At 46.8% G+C, this 20,024-nt stretch overlaps 1 protein-coding gene across 1 annotated transcript; it reads right to left on the minus strand.

Moving 5' to 3' along the window:
• Positions 1–16,463: 16,463 nt before the first annotated feature.
• LOC142432603 (leukocyte immunoglobulin-like receptor subfamily A member 5) lies at positions 16,464–17,818 on the minus strand. The gene is made up of 4 exons (XM_075537829.1): positions 17,785–17,818; positions 17,565–17,600; positions 17,144–17,428; positions 16,464–17,008 (listed from the first exon to the last, which is right to left on the minus strand). The coding sequence occupies exons 1-4, from the start codon at positions 17,816–17,818 to the stop codon at positions 16,464–16,466; spliced, it is 900 nt and encodes a 299-aa protein (XP_075393944.1).
• Positions 17,819–20,024: the final 2,206 nt, after the last annotated feature.

Genomic DNA, 20,024 nt, shown 5'->3' on the forward strand with positions numbered 1-20,024 from the left:
AAAGTAAAAAGAAATAGAGGAAGGAACTAGGAAGCAAAGGGCATTTACAGAGGTCTAAATAGAAGCATGTACATATGTAAATATAGTTATATATGACAATGGGGAAATAGATCTAGGTGCACATATTAATAGGTTTAGTATTAAGATAGCAGATGGACATTGAGCCTCTACTCAAGTACTCCCTCAATGCAAGAACACTTTGTTATATTAAACTGGCATTCCATGATGCTCACCTTCCCAACAAAATCACTGAAGGCAAAGCAGGTGCATAAACAAATGTGGCGAAGAAAGCTGAAGGTGCCTGGCTATCAAAAAATATATCATCTGGGGTCTTAAAAGCTTGAAGATAAACAAGCGACCCACTAGCTCAGAAGCAACAAAGCCCATGTGGAAGAAGCACACCAGCCTGTGTGATCATGAGGTGTCAATAGGATCAGGTATCAGGCATCAAAGAACAAAAAATCATATCATTGTGAATGAGGGGGTGTGCAGAGTGGAGACCCAAAGCCCATCTATAGGTAACTGGACATCCCCTTACAGAAGGGTCGCGGGGAGGAGATGAGCCACTCAGGGTGCAGTGTAGCAACGATGAAACATACAATTTTCCTCTAGTTCTTAAATGCTTCCTCCCTCCCCCCTCCCCACCTCCCTGCTATCATGATCCCAATTCTACCTTACAAATCCGGCTAGACCAGAGGATGTACAGATAAGCACGGGAAACACAGGGAATCCAGGACAGATAAACCCCTCAGGACCAATAATGAGATTAGTGATACCAGGAGGGGAAGGGGAAGGTGGGGGAGAAAAGGGAAATATATCATAATGATCTACATATAACCCCCTTCCTGGGGAATGGACAACCGAAAAGTGGGTGAAAGGAGACATCGGTGTAAGACATGGAAAATAATAATAATTTATAAATTATCAAGGGCTCAAGAGGGAGGGATGGTGGAGGAAGGAGAGTGGAAAATGAGGAGCTGATACCAAAAGCTCAAGTAGAAAGAAAATGTTTTGAGAATGATGATGGCAACTAATGTACAAATGTGCTTCACACCATGGGTGGATGTATGGATTGTGATAAGAGTTGCACGATGAAATGATTAAAAATGTTTTTTAATGTTTTGTTGTGAATTGGAAAAACTTGTACAGACTATGTTAGTTTTCCACTCAGCAATTCCATTTTGATTTGTATCACTGAATGCAAATGTACCAGCATTCTCTCCACTTCCTCCCACTTGCCATTTCCATTGGTCCTTCTATTCTATCCCTTCTGCCTTCTGAGTTTGTTCCCCGGGTGTGTTCAGCCAGGTGGACTAGAGAAACAAATCCAGTGAGACACTCATATGTGTATTAAAAAAGAGCTTTATATCAAAGGGTAATTATGTATTGATAAAACATCCCAGCCCAGTCCAGATCAAGTCCATAAGTCCGATATTAGACGATATGTCTGATACCAATCTGTAAATTGCTCTTGAGACTCGCCAAACATATGCAATGATTCCAAATGCTGGAAGATTACAGACCAGTGGGTGGAAAGCCTTGTAGATCCAATGGCAATGAAATCATCTCAGCACTGGTGTGGGTGTCCACATGACTCTCCCAGATCCAGGACTCTGGCTACATCAGTGTGTCTCCATGTGGCTTGTCAACAGGAATGTCTCACAGGGAGTCAGCAGAGTGTCACTGGGTACCAGGCCTCCAGTGTGCTATTTTTCTCCATGGTGCCTCCAAATGAGGTCATCAAGCTGTGACCTGATTGACAGGGTAGACTCCACCCATTCACAAGTTGACAGGAGATTATGTAACTAGCGCATTGGGAAATGTGGCCCTCTTGGTTGGTTACCTCTGTTTAGAAGAAAGTTGACCCACAGGGGTGAACCAAGACCAAGCCTTGAAGATGTCTAAGGGCCATAAACTAGGAACCATTTCAATAATCAAGACCAGTAAGTCTGCGCTTTAGTATTTGAATTGCCCATGTTTTTGTCCTATTCTCTCCGTGATCTGAGTAAAAACACTCAAACCGAGTGTTCCCCATTGGGAAATTTTACCATTTCAAAATTGTTTTGTAAAAATATTTTTTTAATCCACAGCGCTAAACAGCCAATTCTATAGCATAAACCTTGTGCCCAAATGAAATCACATGAGGCCGTTCAATTCCTCTCTACTCCTGTGCTTTCGCAACCACTAATTTAGCTTCAGTTCAGATGCTTTCTAGCCACCCACTATGTAGTCTTCTGTTTTTACTTTCTTGACTTGGCACAGTGGTTTTTGGGTTCCGCTGTGTTGTAACCTGTATCAATGTCTCGCTGCCTTTTTTTGGCTGACATATTATGAGGCAACAGAAATGGAAATTGGGCCACTTAGGAAGGACTGATAGCCCAGGACACTTATAAAAAATATTTCTGTGGAGGATTATTTCAATAAAAGAAATAGAAACCGATATATAAGGGAAATTCACTGCCATTGAGTCAATGCTCATGCATAGCCACCTCTTTGTGGGCTTCCCAGATGGTAGTAGAAAGCCCATCTCCCTTGGAGCTGCTGTTGGTTTTGAACTGCCAACCATATGGATCACCGTCTAACTCGAAACCATTATACCACCAAAGCAGTGCCATAATTCAAAGGTGCCAATTCTATATATTAAGATGTATATTAGAATTTTATAGCTGAAACTGACACCTTGCAGGAAGTGACACCCAAGGACATGGAGACAATAACAGAACCAGAAAAAATCACTTCAAATCACCATGTTCCAAATCTTCAAAAAAAATTGAAGACCTCTTTTATTCTTTTTTTTAAGTCCTACATTTAGTCATAAACGTACTGGTGGGTTACCGCTTTCACATCAATGATTTTAATGTGGCTAATGATCATAATGGCCTTTTATCACAAAGCTATCTAAAATTCCCAAAGTATACCCAATTTTGCCATGACAGAATTTTTTTAATAAATATTTTATTGGTGACTCTTACAGCTCTTATAACAATCCAGACACCTATTGTAGCAAGCACATTTGTACGTATATTGTCATCATCCTTTTCAAAACATTTTCTTTCTACTAAGCCCTTGGTGTCAGCTCCTCTTTATTCCCTCCCTCCCACACTCTCCCATTCTCATGACCCCTTGATAAATGATACATTATTATTATTATTTTCATATCTTACACCACCCACTGTCTCCCTTCATTCATGTTTTATCTCCTTGGGGATGTTATAAGCCGATCATTTCTATCGGTTCCCTCTTTCCCCCACCACCACCTTTCCACCTTTCCACCTTTCCCCTACCCTCATGGTAGTCCTACTCCCATTATTGTTCCTGAGTGGTTTTTCTGTCCTGGATTTCACTTGTTGAGAGCTCTTATGTATACCAGTGCACATGCTCTGGTCTAGCGGGTTTATAAGGTAGAACTAGGGTCATGATAGTGTATGCGGGGCATTAAAGAACTAGAGGAATGTTGTGTGTTTTGTCAGTGATATACTGCACCATGGGTGGTCCCTTCCTCCTTATGGCCTTTCTGTGGGGGGATATCCAATTGTCTACAGATGGGCTTTGGGTCTCCACTCCAGAGCCCATAATCACATCGATATGATTGTTTGTTTGGGGTTTTCTGATGCCTGATACCTGATCCTGTCTACACCTCATGAGCACACAGGCTGTGTGCTTCTTCCATGTGGGCTTTGTTACTTCCCTGCTAGATGGCCACTTGTTTATCTTCAAGCCTTTAATACCCCAGATGCTATAACTTTAAATAACAGGGCACCATCCACTTTCTTCACATTTGTTTATGCACCATTTTGTCTTCAGCGATCATGTTGGGTAGGTGAGGATCACAGAATGCCAGGTTATTAGAAAAAAGTGTTCTTGCGTTGAGGGAGTACTTGAACAGAGGCCCATTATGACAGAATTTTTTGCAACGTTCTATTTATGTAGTTTGCACTGGAGTTTGTGAGACACTGAATTGTAGTTTTTTCCTCCCTTAAAATATATTTTCCAGGTCTCCATAAACAAAAACAAAACACCAAACTCACTGCCATTGAGTTCATTCCAATTCATGTCGACCCTGTAGGACAGGGTAGAACTGCCCCTGTGAGGTTCCAAGACTGTAACTCTTTACTGGAGTAGAAAGTCCCATCTTTCTCCCATGAAGCTACTGGTGGTTTTGAACTGCTGACCTTGAGGATCCAACCCAACCTATAACTACTGTGCTACCAGTGCTCCCAGGTTTCCAAAGTGGCCAGATGAAATGTGTTGCTGAGGGAAAGCTCTAGAAAATACTTTTTAGAATATGTGCCCTGGTGGTACAATGATTAAGTGGTTGGCTTTTAACTGAAATTATGGTGCTGGTGAAGAATCTTAAAAGTACCGTGGGCTACCTGAAAAAGCAAACAGGTCTGTCATGGAAGAAGTACAGCCAAAACACTCCTTGGAAGTGAAGATGACAAGACTTTGTTTCGTGTACTTTGACATGTTATCAGGAGGACCCGTCCCTGGGGAAAAGGGCATTGCGCTTGGTAGAACAGAAGTACAGCAAAACAGAGGGAAATGGACTGACACAGTGACTGCCACAATGGGTTCAAACAACAAAGACTGTGAGGAGGACACTGGACTGGACCTGTTTCCTTCTTTTGTGCACAGGGTCACTCTCTGATTTGGAATCAAACGGACAGCACCTAGCAGCAACAATGCCCATTTATTATCGATTCCTGTCAATAGCATCTGTAGCGATGCCTCCTCCTTCATTTCCAATACGAGCAACTCAGTCGCTGTCCTTTTCTTGGCCAGCGTTCCTAGAATTTTACCCATGCTTAAGCGTATTAAAGAAAACCACATTCCCCCTCTCTTTCATGTTTTCTTTAACAATAAATACTCCTAACATTGTTATGTCTTATTGCCCACGTCTCTAAGTTAATTCGAGGTTGTTTTTCTAACCGCCTTATCTCGGTAGCGTATTGCTGTCAGTTGATCTTGAGTCTATTTCCGCGCTACAGCATAGATTGTCAGGCTTTCTCTTTCTTTTTTTTTTAAATTAAATCATTTTATTGGGGGCTTGTACACCTCTTATCCATCCATTGTGTCAAGCACATTTGTACATTTGTTGCCCTCATCATTCTGAAAACATTTGCTTTCTACTTGAGCCCTTGGTATCCGATCCTTATTTTTGCCCTCCCTCCCTGCCCCCTTCTTCACGAACCCTTGATAATTTATAAATTATTATTATTTTGTCATATATTACACTGTCTGACATCTCCCTTCACCCACGTTTCTGTTGCCTGTCCCCCAGGGAGGGGGTTATATGTAGATCCTTGTAATTGGTTTCCCCTTTCTACCCCACCTCCCTCCACCCTCCTGGTATCACCACTCTCAACACTGAACCTGAAGGGATCATCTGTCCCGGATTCCTTGTGTTTCCAGTTCCTATCTGTACCAGTGTACATCCTCTGGTCAGGCTTTCTTTTTGTCTAACATGTTCACTTTCTCACGAAATTTCTTCATTCCTTAGGCTTTGGGATATAAAACTTGCACAGTCATCCAAGTTAAAATAAAGTTATCATTGCTTGTGGTTTCTCTTTCCATTCATAGGTTATTTTACAAATCCAGTGCTTAATTTCCCCAAATATAGAATGGTATGTAGCAGAAGTATTGAGTAGGGGTGACTCAAAAAAATCCCAGGACCTCCTGCTTCGTAGGAAAGGGAATCATTAGCTGAATGCACAATGAGGCATGCCTTCATCTCCCTCCTTGGAGTGTGGAGTCTGTGTAGTTTCTGGGCTAATGGTGAGTCAGAACAACATACACACTGGACAGAGCTGAGGGTTCCCCTGGTTGAGAAGGATGATGTGTGGTTGCCTTTTGTCCAAGAACCACACTGTTCAGCTGGGCATAGGGCACCGTCTGGGTATTATCAGCTTCAGCAGTCTGGAATTGAGAGAAAGTGAGAGAGCAGGTATGAGGTCAGGGCCAGGGAAAGTTTGGGGCCTGGAGAGGAATGCATGCAGCCTAACTGTCCATCTGTCTATTTTCTTCCTCTTGTCTGTCATTCGTATTAAGAAATTCTCATGACAGAGAAGGAGGAAGAATGACTAATTCCCACTTACACCTTTGGTGGTCAGCCTAGATGTCTGTTACAACATGTGGACCCTTGCTTTGTCGGGGACTGGCCGAAGAGAGGCCATGAGAGAGAGGAACTTGCTTTCCTGTCCCTCGCCAGTTAATTCTCCACCAAGAAGCCAGATGGTTCATTTGAAAATCATAAATCAGAACGTGTTATTTGTCTTGCTCGACATTTCTCAGTGGCATCTAGAAGCTTTCCCAATGGCCCACAGAACCAAAACAAAACCGCTTGCCATTGAGTCTATTACAGTTCATAGTTACCCAATGAGACGGAGCAGAACTGCCTCCATCGAGTTCCAAAGCCATCACCTCTACACTGCCCACAGCTTTACCTCACCTCTTGCCCATACGTCATGGTAATGTTTGCCTGTTTTCCTCCCTTTCTGTCCACAAACCCTCACACTTTCACTCAATCGTCTACAGCTACGCCGTCCCTATTGCTGCTGCTGCTGCTGTTTTATTTTTTAAAATCATTTTATTAGGGGCTCTTACAGCTTTCATACCATTCCATGTATCAATTGTGTCAAGCACATTTGTACATAGGTTGCCATCATCATTTCCAAAACATTTTCTTTCTACTTGAGCCCTGGGTATCAGCTCCTCTTTTTTACCACCACCACCCCACCCCTGACTCCCACCCTATTGCTTCTTAAATGTGTTTCTCAACTTGGTACTTTTGCAATTGCTGCTTCCTCTGCGTGGACTTGCTTAACCACAGGTTACCATGTGACTTGCCTTATTTTCCTCAATAACACCTTTTCCTGTCTTTCTTTCTCATGTACACCCATATTTGTTTCAGCAATTTCTACCATGGCAAAAAGACGGAAACCATATAAAAAAACCATCTACGGAGGAATGGATAAAGAAACTCTGGCTCTTACACACCACAGAACACCATGCCTGCCTACCTCCCCCCACCCCACCCCACCCCCCACACACAAAATAAAACAATGAGTCTGTCGAGCACTTCAGGACTAGGACAAAATTGGAGGACCGCGTTAGTCAATCTCATAAGCACACATAGTTCATGGCGCCACTATGGTAAAGGAAGAAAGAGAAAAGAAGAGAAGAAAACATTTTCACACCAAAGGAAAAGACTTTGAAGACGAGGAAGAGACCAGGCTTGGTAAGACAGGGAAGAAGGAAGGGTCCAGGAGAGAAGGAGGGAGGGTGGGCCAGGTAGGGGTGGGGGTAAAGCAGCAGCAGAAAGACACACAAACACACACACACACACAGGGGTGCTTATTGGGATCCTCTCACTGTTTTGATGAGACAAGGTGTGCAACTATATGCATACAGTCTTCTTTGTGTGCGTTATATCCCACAAATAAAATGGGGGGATGAATACAATGAAAACTTTTAAAAGAGAGAGAGAAAAATGGGGAGGGGTCATGGGGGAGAAGGGTCTCAGCCTTGAAAAAAAACCCAGATTCTGTACCCAACAGATGTAAACACTAGTTAGAGCGGTTATAAAAAGTCAAAAAGTAAACTCGAAATGGTCTCAAGAATTGAATGGAGGTCTCCTGCATAAACACAATGTGTTGGTCTTTCGAACGATTTGCGTGTGTAGTTGCTTGTATCGAGCTTGCCCTCCTGTGTGCCCTCCATGGGAGCCAAGATCACTCCATCGATGATTAGATCTCCAGGACTAAAACTCAGCCTAGCAAATTGTGGATCCCCAACAAAAATGTGTTGACCTGCGGCTGGGCAGGTTGAAGAACCAAAGGGGAGGTGAGGCACCTTGGAAGGCGTACATTTATTATTCTCTCTCTCTCACCACTCACTCTTTCCTTTCTCTATATCTCTCTGTCCTCTCTTCTCTCTCTTTTACTGTCTTCCTCGTTCTTACTCTCACTCTTTTGCTCTCGCCCCACTTTTCCCTCTCCTCACTCACTCCAACTGCTATCTCTCTCTCTCTCTCTCCCTCTCCACTCATTCCTTGCTTTCTCTTATCTCACTCTCTTGTCTGCTCTCCATTCTTCTTCTTATTCTCTCTCTCTCTCTCTCTCCCCACTCATTCCTTGCTTTCTCTTATCTCACTCTCTTGTCTAGTCTCCATTCTTCTTATTTTCTCTCTCTCTCTCTCTCTCTCTCTCTCTCTCTCTCTCTCTCTCTCTCTCTTCCCACTCATTCCTTGCTTCTTCTTATCTCACTCTCTTGTCTGCTCTCCATTCTTATTCTTCTTCCTATCTATCTATCACACACACACACACACACACACGTAAGGGCTAGGACTTAGTATTTGTCCATAAGAGCACTGGTAACAATGGTTAAGCACTTGGATGCTAGACAAAGGGTCGGCGGTTTGAGCCCACCAGTCAATCCACGAGACAAAGACATGACAGTCTGCTTCTGTAAAGAATGAAGCCTTGTGAATCCCAAGGGGGCAGTTCGGCTCTGCCCTATGAGATTGCCATCAAGAGGAATCAAGTGAATGCCATGGGGTGACATGTTGCAAGGAAGTTCGGTTAAGGAGACAGAGAAGAAGATCATGTTTCTGCCCCCCAAGGAACACTTGGCTACTAGACGGAAAACCATATAAAAAGAAGTGAAAGTGTTTCGGATGACTTTAAGTGCTATGAAGAAAATGCAACCCTGATGTGATAGAGAGTAAGCAAAGCACAGGGAGTGAACGAATTACCTTCCTTGTTTCTCAGCCTTGGAATTACTGATACTTTTGACTACATGATTGATGCTTTTCTGCCCTTTGTCTAATAAAATACTTAGCAGCATCCCTAACCTCTACCCACATCCCGATTGTGACAATAGAAGAGGGCTCCAAACATTGCCCAATGTCCCTAGAGAAGGAGAAGGGGACATTGAAATCCCTTGTTATTTAGTATCACTAATGGAAGGATCTGGGGAGGGGAGAATTGAGAAAGACTTCTGGATTTTGTTAGAGGGAGGGAAAACTCTTGGACGGGATTTGTAGTTAGGCACGTGATGCTGAAATGCTTGTTAGGACCAGCAGAGATGGCTCATTGAAAGTCGGATGTGCGGATAGCGCTCAGGGAAGAGTTCGCAGCTGGAAACAGTTATGGAATCACGAAACCAAAGATGGTCCAATAAAATACTCTTCGTTGCTATGACTCAAAAAAATCACTGTCCTCGAACAATTCCAGCTCCTAGTGACCTTATAGGTTGGAGTAGAACTGCCCTTGTGAGTTTCCAAGACTGTAACTGTGTGAGAGTAGAAGGCTTCATCTTTCTTCCATGGAGCGGCTGGTGATTTTCAACTTCGAACCTTGAGGTTAGACACCCAATGTGTAACCATGGCTATCAACAAAAGTCAAAACCATCAAACCTGTTCCATCACCGCCATCAAGTTCATTCCAACTCATAGTGACCTTATAGGACAGGGGGGTGGGGGGAGAATTGCCCTTTTGGGTTTCCAAGTCTCTCTCTCTCTCTCACTGTAACTCTTTACAGGAGTAGAAAGCTTCATCATCCTCTCTACTAAATGACAGCCCAACCAGGGATGCATGTGGGATTAAAGACATGCATTGACCTGGTGAGGTCAAGGAAATGGCTTGGATGTAGGAGTCAATTATACATTGTGACAACCAAAGTCACATCATCGTCAAATTCTGCTGCACTGCCTTTATTTTCAACCCACAGGATGTAGGAGAGAGAGTCAACAGAGGAAAGAGGAAAACTGAGGTCCCGCGGAAGGATTCGTCCATGGGTGTCTTTGGGCAAAGAAGGAAAAGCCATGACTGTTTGGCCCCTCAAGGTCCTTGCTGTGCGTGTGATGTGCAAACAAGCCCCATAGCTGTAGCTGGAGTCCTTTCCAGTCTGGGACTGGGGGCACAGAATGAATTCAAAGGGCTCTGAGAAGGAATCAAGAAAGAGTCCACACATTTTTTAGGAAAACAAAACAACTGGAAGTGGTGCCATAGTAAACAAGTAAACAAGTAAACAGTTGAAAAGGAAGGTGAGGGGCCAGATGCCACTGGACTACGAGGACAGAGAAGCTTCTGGTGGACTTAAGTTACCCAGAGGTTGTAGTGGGTTCCCAGGACAGAGGCAGGTGTACTCACCTGTTCTCCTGCCTGAGACAGAAAGTCACTCATGGTCGCATCTGCAATCACAAAACAGAGAGGTCCTGTAGCTCGGTTCCTGAAACCTTGAACCCTATGTGACCCTCCCCATCTTGGCGGGGACACTGGGGGGACACACGGAGTGTGTGATGTGTCTACGGTCGCACGGAGTCCTTTCCGTATGCATCCTCCTCCCCCAAACCCAGAATGCTTTGCAGCCAACTCCCCTAATTCTAAATCCCACCGGAAAGACGCCCTCGTCTGCCACTTACAATGGTCCTCCTCTTGGATGTCAGCAGTGGAGTTGCAGCTGAGGGAAAGGAAATTGGGAGCATTGAATGGTGGGATGGGGAAGGACCTACAAGCAGAGGCAGGAGATCTGGCACGGGGGGGGGGGGGGGACATGCTTGGAGGAAGGATGTACCTTTGGGGGAGGGCTCTGATCTTAGCATCTGAATCTGAATCCGCAGCTCCTGGAGAGAGCGAGAAACTAGTCTTTCAATCGTCCCAAAATTCAGTCCCCAAAAGAACGCAATTATATCCACCAAGGTTGTAATCCTGAATAGTTTATACACATTCCTGTTGCTGTTGGGTGCTGTTGAGTCATTTCCGACTCATAGTGGCCGTCTGTACAACAGAATGAAACACATCCAGGTCCCCAACCAGCCTCACAATGGCTCCTACACTTGAGCCCATGGTTGCAGCCATTGTGTGCAAGGTTCTGCTCATGTTCATGAGGGTTTCGGTGTCTGGCAATTAGCCCATGGTCTCCCTAAAGTTTTCACTGGCTAATTCCTCTGAAAGGACAGTCTAGTCGTCCTTCACAGTGTGTTCTTAGTTTCCTTTAGCAGGCGGTACTTAGAAACCAAGATCTTGATCGTTGATGGCGTCACTGGTTCTGGGGTTATTGTCAATTCTAGATATTCTGAGTGAATATAATTAGAAAATGCATGGCCCTAAAAGTGTGAACACACACACACACACACACACACACACACACACACAAATACCAATGCATCCAGAATGATGTCTATACCAATTGATACATAAGATTCATTTTTATGAGGATACACGGACATTTAAAACCCAATAAAACATCTTGGTGGTTTTTCTTTTATTTTCTTGCCTTTTTCCCTTCCATATCTAAATCTCTTTTTGTACAATGAGTATATGTTATCAATTGGGGCTCGTCTCTCCCAATCCTCCCCTCAACAAATACATGCCGAAGTCCTAATTATTGGAACCTGTGTTTATGACTGTGGTTGGGAACCTTAACATTTGAAAAATCTACAGCCTTCAAATCTGTTCCAACTCATAGAGACCCCATAGAGGGTTTTGTAAATCTTCACAGGAGTAGATAGTAGATAGTCTCACCTCTCTCCCACAGAGCAGCTGGTGGGTTTGAACCACCGACCTTGGGGTCGAAAGTACAAAGCTTACGACAGAGCCATGAGGTTCCTTGTGGTTGGAAAGAGGGCTTTGAAAGTTGCTTTGGTTAAATACAGATGTGGCCACACTGCAGTTGAATGGGTCTTAATTCTATCTTTTAAAAAGAACCAAAAAAACCAACTCATTGCCATCAAGTCAATTCTTTGTAGTGGGTGGCACTATAGGACAGAGTAAGGAGCCCAGGAGGTGCAGTGGTTACCTGTTGGGCTGTGATCCACATGGCCGGCAGTTCAAAACCACCAGCAGGTTCTTGGGAGACTGGGATTTCTACTCCCATAAACAGTTAGTCTCGGAAACCTACAGGGAGTTGCTATGAGTCCTTATTGACTCACACGGCAGTGGGTCTGGTTTGGGTATAAGACTGCGTAGAACTGTCCCTTTGAGTTTCCGAGACTCTGGCTATTTGCAGGGGGCAGAAAGCCTCCTCTCTATCCTCTAGAGTGGATGATGAGTCCAATTGCCGACCTTTCAGTTAGCAGCCCAATTTGTGATCCATTATCCCACCAGAACGTCTTAATCCTATCTCATATGTCAATAAAACTACTCAAAGAAATGTTAAACCTTAAAAAAAAATCCTATCTCGGGGATGTCCTTGTAAACAAGGAGGAGACATAGAAAACAGGGACAGAGGAGGAACTAGCAGGTGAAGAGGCATCTACAAGCCAAGGACTGTCTGGGGCTAGCAGAAGCTGGAAGAGACCAGAAAGGGACTTCCCTAGGGTCTTCAGGGAGGAACTGTGGCCTGGCCATCACATTTCTTTGGGGATCCACATGTCACAAGTTTAGTGTTTATAAGCCGACCAGTTTGGGGGGAGGGGATGCTACAACAAGCCTAGGAAACAAAAACATGGTTCCCGTGATCTTCAATAGACTCATGTCTTCCCTCAAAGCAAGCAATCCTCCAAGGATCCTGGGAGCTTCTCCAACTGTCACTTGTGTGTGCTCACTGCTTACTGCCCTGCTTCCTTGGCTGCGGGATGCTGATGGTTTCCCACGGGAACCCCTGGCCATCACCAACGTGCTTCCTGCGTGTTGGATACATCACCTGGTCTCGGCCTGCCCTCCCTCCTCTCGACACCTCACTCCCCTGGCATCTGGAACCCTCCATCGAGAAGGTCATGAAGGGGAAGCAGAGTGGGGAAAGGCTTTCTTGAGCTTTTGAGGGTCTGGCTTATTTGGCCACTATCAACATCTAACACATTTCCATCTCTTCAGTGCTCAATTTTGGCTAATGCCCGGGAATCCCGTTCATTTGTCTTGAAAGTAAGATCTCGCTTCTTGGGTAGCCCAGGTGTCCCCACCCTCTACTCACCTGACTCCTTTCTCTGGCGCTGACGTCGGAGGAGGAGGAGGAGAAGGAGGAGGAAGAGAAGCAAAGCAAAAGCCATGGAGACTCCTATTAGAACTGGCAGGTATCTCTTGAGGTCTTTGGGACACAAGACAACAAGATGAATTTAATGGCATGTGGTAAGCCAAGGGCGCCCACGTTATTGAACACCTACTCTGTGCCAGGCACATGATGGGTCTTGGCACTCATGATCTCTAGGCACCGTGTGACCTAGAATGGCCCCTTTTCATCACACCCATTTAACAGATGGGGGAGCCAGATCACCTGGCCAAGAGGTGACAAGAGCCCAAGACTGTCTGATGCCCACATTCTAGCTTTGTATAGCGGTTGTTGTCAGGTATCCTTTCTCGACAGAGCTGCTTCCATAACAGCACCGCCGAGTGCCACTGGGTTGGTAAGAAAGAATTTAGAAGGCTCCCTAGGTAGGGCAAACTATAAAATACTCAGCTGCTGGGCCCAAAATTTGCCCGTCTGAAATGTGCTCTACACCCCCCACCCCAAACCCCAGGGCACCTGAGAGTTATTATACCTGGTGAGCTCCTTCTGAAAGGCTACCCAAGGAAGCAGTTGGACCCTGAACCCAGCGCCACCGTGAGCAGGAGCTGACTCAGAGCAACAGCAAGACCACACGCTGCTGGCATTGAGCGGTTCCAGGAAGCCGTCTTTCAGCACTGCTTCCTGCTGCAGCAGCCGATTCAACCCAGGCACCCACAGTGCCTCCTCGCCTGCCCCCAACCCTAGGCGTGACCTGAACACACTGGGAAATCACACGGGGCCACGGGGGAGTTCAGGCTTTTCCTTTGCATCGACACTGTCAGCATCTATCCATCTGGAAACCTGGGAAGAGCAGGACTTTGGGATTGCCCCCCTGGTGCCCCTTACCGTGACTCACTGCCACGGAGCTGATGCTGATGCACAGCGACCCTGTAGGGTGGAGTGGAACGACCCCTGTGGGACTCCAAGACTAGAAATCGTTCCGGGAATCGAAAGCCTTATCTTCCCCGCCATGGAATTGGCTAGAGGTTTCAAGCTGCTGACTGCTACACTGCCAGGCCTCACTTGTGCAATTTCCCCGCTCGCCTCTGCTGCCCTGGTAGCCTCCCATGGCCACTTTTCATTTCGGCAGACATGAGATAGCTTCCCCGTGGGTCAGAGCTGAAAGAGCCTTTGAGATCTCAGCCAGGGTCTTTTCTGGCACAGATGGAGACATGCTGTCCCATTTAGAGAAAGAGGACGGTCTAAAGTCCCCACCAGGGAGCCCTCCTCCTCTGTGGATGGCACCCAAGTCCTCCTAAACCAAGGCTCTGCCTTCACCCAGCATGAGTTGAAGGAGAATTTCAACGTCTCCTGGCAGTCAGGAGCATGGGGGTGAGCGCTGGGGTTGGCGCCCTCCCACACGCTGTCCAGAGGGTCCTTCCTCTGGACTGGATCCACATGCATACGGTTCTGCCTTCACCACCCCACTTCCCATCCTGCCACAGGCCCAGATCACATGGGAATCCTATGGTCATACCCCTCAGCTTGGCCCAGTTCCCTACCCAGGCCTGAGAATTGGATCAGGTGAGACACTTGCTGGGAGGATTGTGGTGGTTGGGGGGGTGGGGGGGTAAACTCTCAGGACAGAGGTCCGTGTGACTTACCAACTGTTGAGTTGTGCTTTATGGGTGGAGGGCTGGGGCTCCCCGGTAGTGCTAGGATGGGACAAGAAGATGATGAGAAGTTGGGGTGGCCCTGGAGGCGCCTATCGCAGCTCAAATGTTCCTCATCTATGTTTTCCCCCAAAACCCTCCTCCCAACTCACCCAGGACACTAAAGACCCATCGTGAAGACTATGCAGCATTTCAGGGGCATGGGTTGGATAGCTCTGTTGGCCTCCTTCACTCTGAGAGTCAAACCCTCTCATTCACACTCCAGCATGAGTCTCTCCTAGGGCCTCAGCTCTGCCCAACCATCTGGACAGAGAAGGGATATGGACAGGGAGCCCTCACCGCATACCCTGATCTCCAGGAACTCACTGGGGTGTGACAACAGGTACGGAGAGGTGCTGAGTGAACTGTAACAACTATGGGTCCTTGTGAGGGCTGAGGTCACAGGGCTCGTGGTGAAGTGTTCCTGTTGTAGTGGACAGTGGTGCTGGGCTATCAGAGGCAGGAAGTACTGAGTTCCCCCTCCCTCGACAGTAAGCAAGTATTCACTTGGTTCAGTGAAGCACACTGCCAGGTCATGCTCTCTCCGGAGGCCACTGGGCAGCCTGGCCATATCTGAGTGTGGGTGTTTAAGGGAGCCCATGGAGAGAAAGAAGAGTGAGGGGCTTCCCTGGGTTCAAGTCCATGTGACTGAGGATTCGCCACGTGCTGAGGCTGAAGAACTCTCTGTCTCTCTGTCTTCCATGAGTTTCCTCACTGTCTCTCTTTCCATCCTCGTCTGTGGGAAACTGGGGACATGGAAGAGAGTGAATTCATCCTAATCGCTACACTCGTGATGGCAGGGCTTGGAAGACTGGCCCTAGTGTTGAGAGGAAGACATCCACAGTCCCAAGATAGAGAGAACGTCAGATACACTTTCTCCAGATAGAGAGATGTCTCCCCAATTGCCCTCTGTTAAAATAGAGCTGTCTCCTACAGGCCCCTGGCTCCTCAACATTCAGCTCAAGAATGTCTCTCTTTAAGAGCGGAGTGGTGGGCTCCTTTGGATGCCCAACAGCTATCATGAAGTGATCCCCTAGACCAGTGGTTCTCATCCTTCCTAATGCCGTGACCCTTTGATATAGTTCCTCACGTGGTGGTGACCCCCCAAACCATAAAATTATTTTCCTTGCTACTTCATTACTGTCATTTTGCTACTGTGATGAATCGGGTGACCCCTGTGAACAGGTCGTTCGACCCCCAAAGGGGTCACGACCCACAGGTTGAGAACCACTGCCCTAGATAGCTCAGGACCCCCAAGGATAAGATACTGCCCATTCTGTTGTGTAGATGCTGAATGGAGCCTTGCAGGTCCCCTTACTCTATAACTTCACTGTGAAATCAACTCAAGGCTGCATTTCTCCCAAGACGGGACATCAGCACCCTGTGCCCTGCTTGTCTGTCTTCTTGGTTTGCTTTAATTGCCCACCTTGCTCCTAAGGACCCGTTTGATGGTGGGGCTGGATCCCACATTTGTATCTTTTTGTGTTTCTCCCTCCGTGCTACGCCCACATTCTGGGTTCATAGCAATCTCCCTCCTAGAACATCCAATGGAGATCCTGCTCAGTTAGACAACTTGCATAACCCCCTGAGGGGTTGTTCACCTGTGACCAGGATGTCCACAGTGTCACTGGGGCTGACTGCTTGTGGGAGAGGCTGTACTGCCCATAACATCTGAATGGGCCCTCATGAGTACAATTCACATTGGCCAGAGAGAAGACAGCCAGAGAAAGCCCAGCCAAGGGGCCAGAGGGGGATAATGTTCCCATCACTGGACAGAGCCAAGGTGTCCTAGCTGACATCAGAGTTACAACTGAGGGTCAGTCAGTCTCACTCCAGAAGACAGATGGGGTCCTGCTGGTCAACAGAGGGGCTTTCCTGTACGGTCCTCAAATAGGAAGACAGGAGACATGTGAAGAACATGGCTTTTCCAGCAATGTCCCTGAGCCCTGCTGGGTGTCTGACCATGCGCTTCTGGACTCTTGGAGCCTGCCTTTGGAGTCCTAGGCTTCCTGTCCCCATTCCTTTCGCAGACCCTAAACCCTTCCTATGAAAGGCCAGGAATTCCTCACCTGAGACCAGAAGCTGCAGGGCATCACTGGGGCTCGACCACACGTGAGGATGGCTGTTGAAGTGGCCATAGCATCTGAAGGTCCATGTGTGGCTGGGGGTCACAGGGCCCACAGAAAACACAGCCTGGACGAGACCACGGGAGGCTTGCTTTGAGTCCAGGGTCCAGGAGCACTGCTGATCTCCTTCCCGACACAGAGTGAACCTGTCAAACTGCAGAGATGAGCCACACTGGAGCATCACACTCCCTCCTGAGGTCACCCCGGTGCTCGGCAGGGCTGAGAGGGTTGGTGAGTCATAGACCCCTAGAAAAGAAGGAGGTAGGTGTGTTATCCCGGGGCTCAGAGATCATTCCATGTCATGCAGGATGGGGATGGGAGAGGGCAGACATTCTCCCTGAGGGGCAGGTGCTAAGGCTGGGTCCCAGAGCGTCCTCTCACCTGTCAGCACCAGATCTAGAGGGTAACTGAGTGCTGACATCCCAGTGTTGCTGACGTAGGAACAGCGATATCGCCCTGCATAGTCCACAGTCATTTGTTGAATGCAGAACTTGGCCTTGCTGCTGGGCTCCAGTGGCTGCTGTTTATCCCAGATCTCTGGGGTGCCCTCTTTATGCAGATGGTATTCCATAGCCTCCAGGGACCCCTGACACCAGATGGTCACAGTTCTCCCACGCATGACTGTAGAGCCAGGCTCAGCCCAGATGGTGGGTCTGGGAACAATGCCTGGAAGGGAATCTAAGAGAATGTAAACAAGATATCCTTACTAACTTAGGTTCCCTCCATTCACAGCCCCCAGGTCCTCCCTAGATTCATCCCCTTGATCCCAGAACCACCATTCGGAAAACCTGGAAGGACTCACCAGCCTGTGCTTGGAGCCTCTGACCCAGACTCAGCCCTGGAAGAGAGATCCCAGTGAGAGATTTGTCCTCAGTGCCTGTGCGCATCCTCCCACCCCACCCCCACCCCGTGCCTGCCTCCTGTGCCTTGAGTCAGTTAAGCGGCTGCCTCTGAACCAGGAACCCCCCCCCCCCCAAGATCAACTTTTCTCTCCCCCAATTCAAATCCAATTCAAGTCTCACCGAGGCAGAGCAGGGAAGTTAGGACGGCGGTCATGGTGCAGAGGAGTGAGGGAATAGCCTCTCACTGACAAGTCACATAGGAAGTGGACACTGGGAGGATGTGTCCAACCCACCATGGGGTTGGTCTTGTCACATCAACCACCCCACAGGAAGTGGAACAACCTCTCCCCTGCAGCCTGGCTCTCACTTCCCCAGGGCTGGGTTTGCATGGTCCCTGGGCAGCTCTAGGGAGGCATTTCAAAGAGAAGCGAGGTTTCTCCTGATTCCGCTCATCAGTTCTCTAATTGTAACTCATCTAAAATATGTGTGTGTACATATATATAAATAGATTATGAATTAAGTGAAGGTTCGTGAATAGATCGACATTTCTCCATTCAACAATTCATACACTTTTTGTTCCATCTTGCAAACTGCAGACCCCTCAATGTAACCACTTCTCCCACACCCTCCTTGGGTTTCCTCTTTCCATCCCTTCTTCCTTCCTAGCCTTAGAAAAAGTTCAAGATGACTACAAGCTTTCTGACTAGCTGACAGCTCACCCTTCTGCCTCCTCTCTTGTCACTTTTGTTCCGCTTCTTCTTGGTGTTCCATACACTTCTGAAGACTTTCTTCTGAAGCTTGGGGTCCCAGGCTTGACATCTCTATCAGTTTCTTTGTGGTCCCTTGTATCTTCGTTGTAGAGGGTCTGGGTCGTGTGTCTACCTGGTCTGTCTTCTTACCAGCAGTCTTCTTCACCAACCTTGAAAGGACTAGATGGATCAGCCAATAGGCACCAGTGCCAATCCAGAGGCAGCCATGCCTAAGTCGTGTGTGATCAAGAAGATGGCAAAGAGTTTCCTAGATCCTCTTCCAAGGAAATTCCCTGAGATCCAGCAGCTGGCCTGCCAACATCCCCATCATCAGATCAGTTCATACAGATTCTTCAGGAAGACACGTGTGTTAGACCGGGTTGACAAGAGAAACAACTCCAGGGACACTCATACATATGTAAGAGAGAACTTTAGATGAACAAGTAACTATATGCCAAGCAAATATCCCAGGTAGTCCATACGTCCGGTACTACTCTATAAGTCCGATACTAGTCCACAAATCGCTCTTCAGACTCATGCAGCCACACGCAATGATACAGAGTGCAGGGAGATCATAGGACAGTGAGTTCAGAGTCTTGTGGATCCAATGGTGGTAGACACATCTCCAGAACTCTGGCTGCTATCAGCATGCCCGAAGTGGCTCGTCAACAGGAAAGTGAAGCAGAGAGAGAGAAAGGAGTTTCCCAAGATCCTCCTGATAAGAAGGTCATGACCACAAGGAGCAGGCTGTGACCTGATTGACAGTCTAGACTCCACCCCTTCCCTCTATTTATCAAGTTCACATGAGATTATATAACTACCACAACATGGTTTCATGGTCTGCTCCACAGAGCCCAGAATCACAGAGAGAAATTTATATATGAGTAATTGTGTATTAAGAAAACATCTCAGCCCGTGGAGAAAAAAAAAAAAAGAAAACATCTCAGTCCAGTTCAAGTCAATAGTCCGATATTAGCCCATATGTCCAATACCAGTCTTCGACCCTATAACAGCTGAATTTTTAATTTCAGGGGGAAATTTTTGTTTTGCTTTTATTCTTTACTTTCGTAGTTATCAATATATATTAATATATACATTTAATTAAATGTTATTAAAACATCCAACTCGGCATGATAGGGGTAAATTTCTCTTCAGACTCACACAACACATGCAATGACGTGGAGTGCAGAAAGATCACAGGCCAGTGAGTGGAAAGTCTTGTGGATCCAGTGGGGATGGAAGCATCTTAGCACTTGTGTGGGTCTCCACTTGGCTTCTCCAGCTCCAAGACTCTGGCTGCCGTCAGCATAGCTCCATGTGGCTTGTCAACAGGAATGTCTCACAGGGAGCGTGTGTGTGTGTGTGTGTGTGTGTGTGTGTGTGTGTGTGTGTGTGTCCCACCTCCGTTGAGCTCTTTATCTCCGTAGGGCCTCTAAATGAGGTCATCAAGCAGCCACCTGATTGACAAGTTAAACTCCACCCCTTTACTCTCAAGTCTCAAGTTGACAACAGTTTACGTAACTAGCACAACGTCTAATCACACTGTGATTAAGAGTACACAACAAACATAGGGAGAAGAAGAAGAAAGAAAAGAAGATTCATCCTATATATACTAGGATGAATCACAATGTGTGTCAAGAGGATGATATTTCCCCCCTAAAAACCAGGGCC

This window comes from Tenrec ecaudatus, chromosome 18 (assembly GCF_050624435.1).
Source record: "Tenrec ecaudatus isolate mTenEca1 chromosome 18, mTenEca1.hap1, whole genome shotgun sequence".
Taxonomy (NCBI): Eukaryota; Metazoa; Chordata; class Mammalia; order Afrosoricida; family Tenrecidae; genus Tenrec; species Tenrec ecaudatus.

What these genes read in the sequence shown, in the direction of transcription:
- LOC142432603 (XM_075537829.1), bottom strand. Translation starts at nt 17,818, where the DNA reads ATGACCGCCGTCCTAACTTCCCTGCTCTGCCTCG. An exon ending in AACTTCCCTGCTCTGCCTCG is followed by an intron (nt 17,601 to 17,784) that starts GTGAGACTTGAA and finishes TCTCTCTTCCAG; the next exon opens with GGCTGAGTCTGGGTCAGAGG. An exon ending in TCTAGATCTGGTGCTGACAG is followed by an intron (nt 17,009 to 17,143) that starts GTGAGAGGACGC and finishes CTTCTTTTCTAG; the next exon opens with GGGTCTATGACTCACCAACC.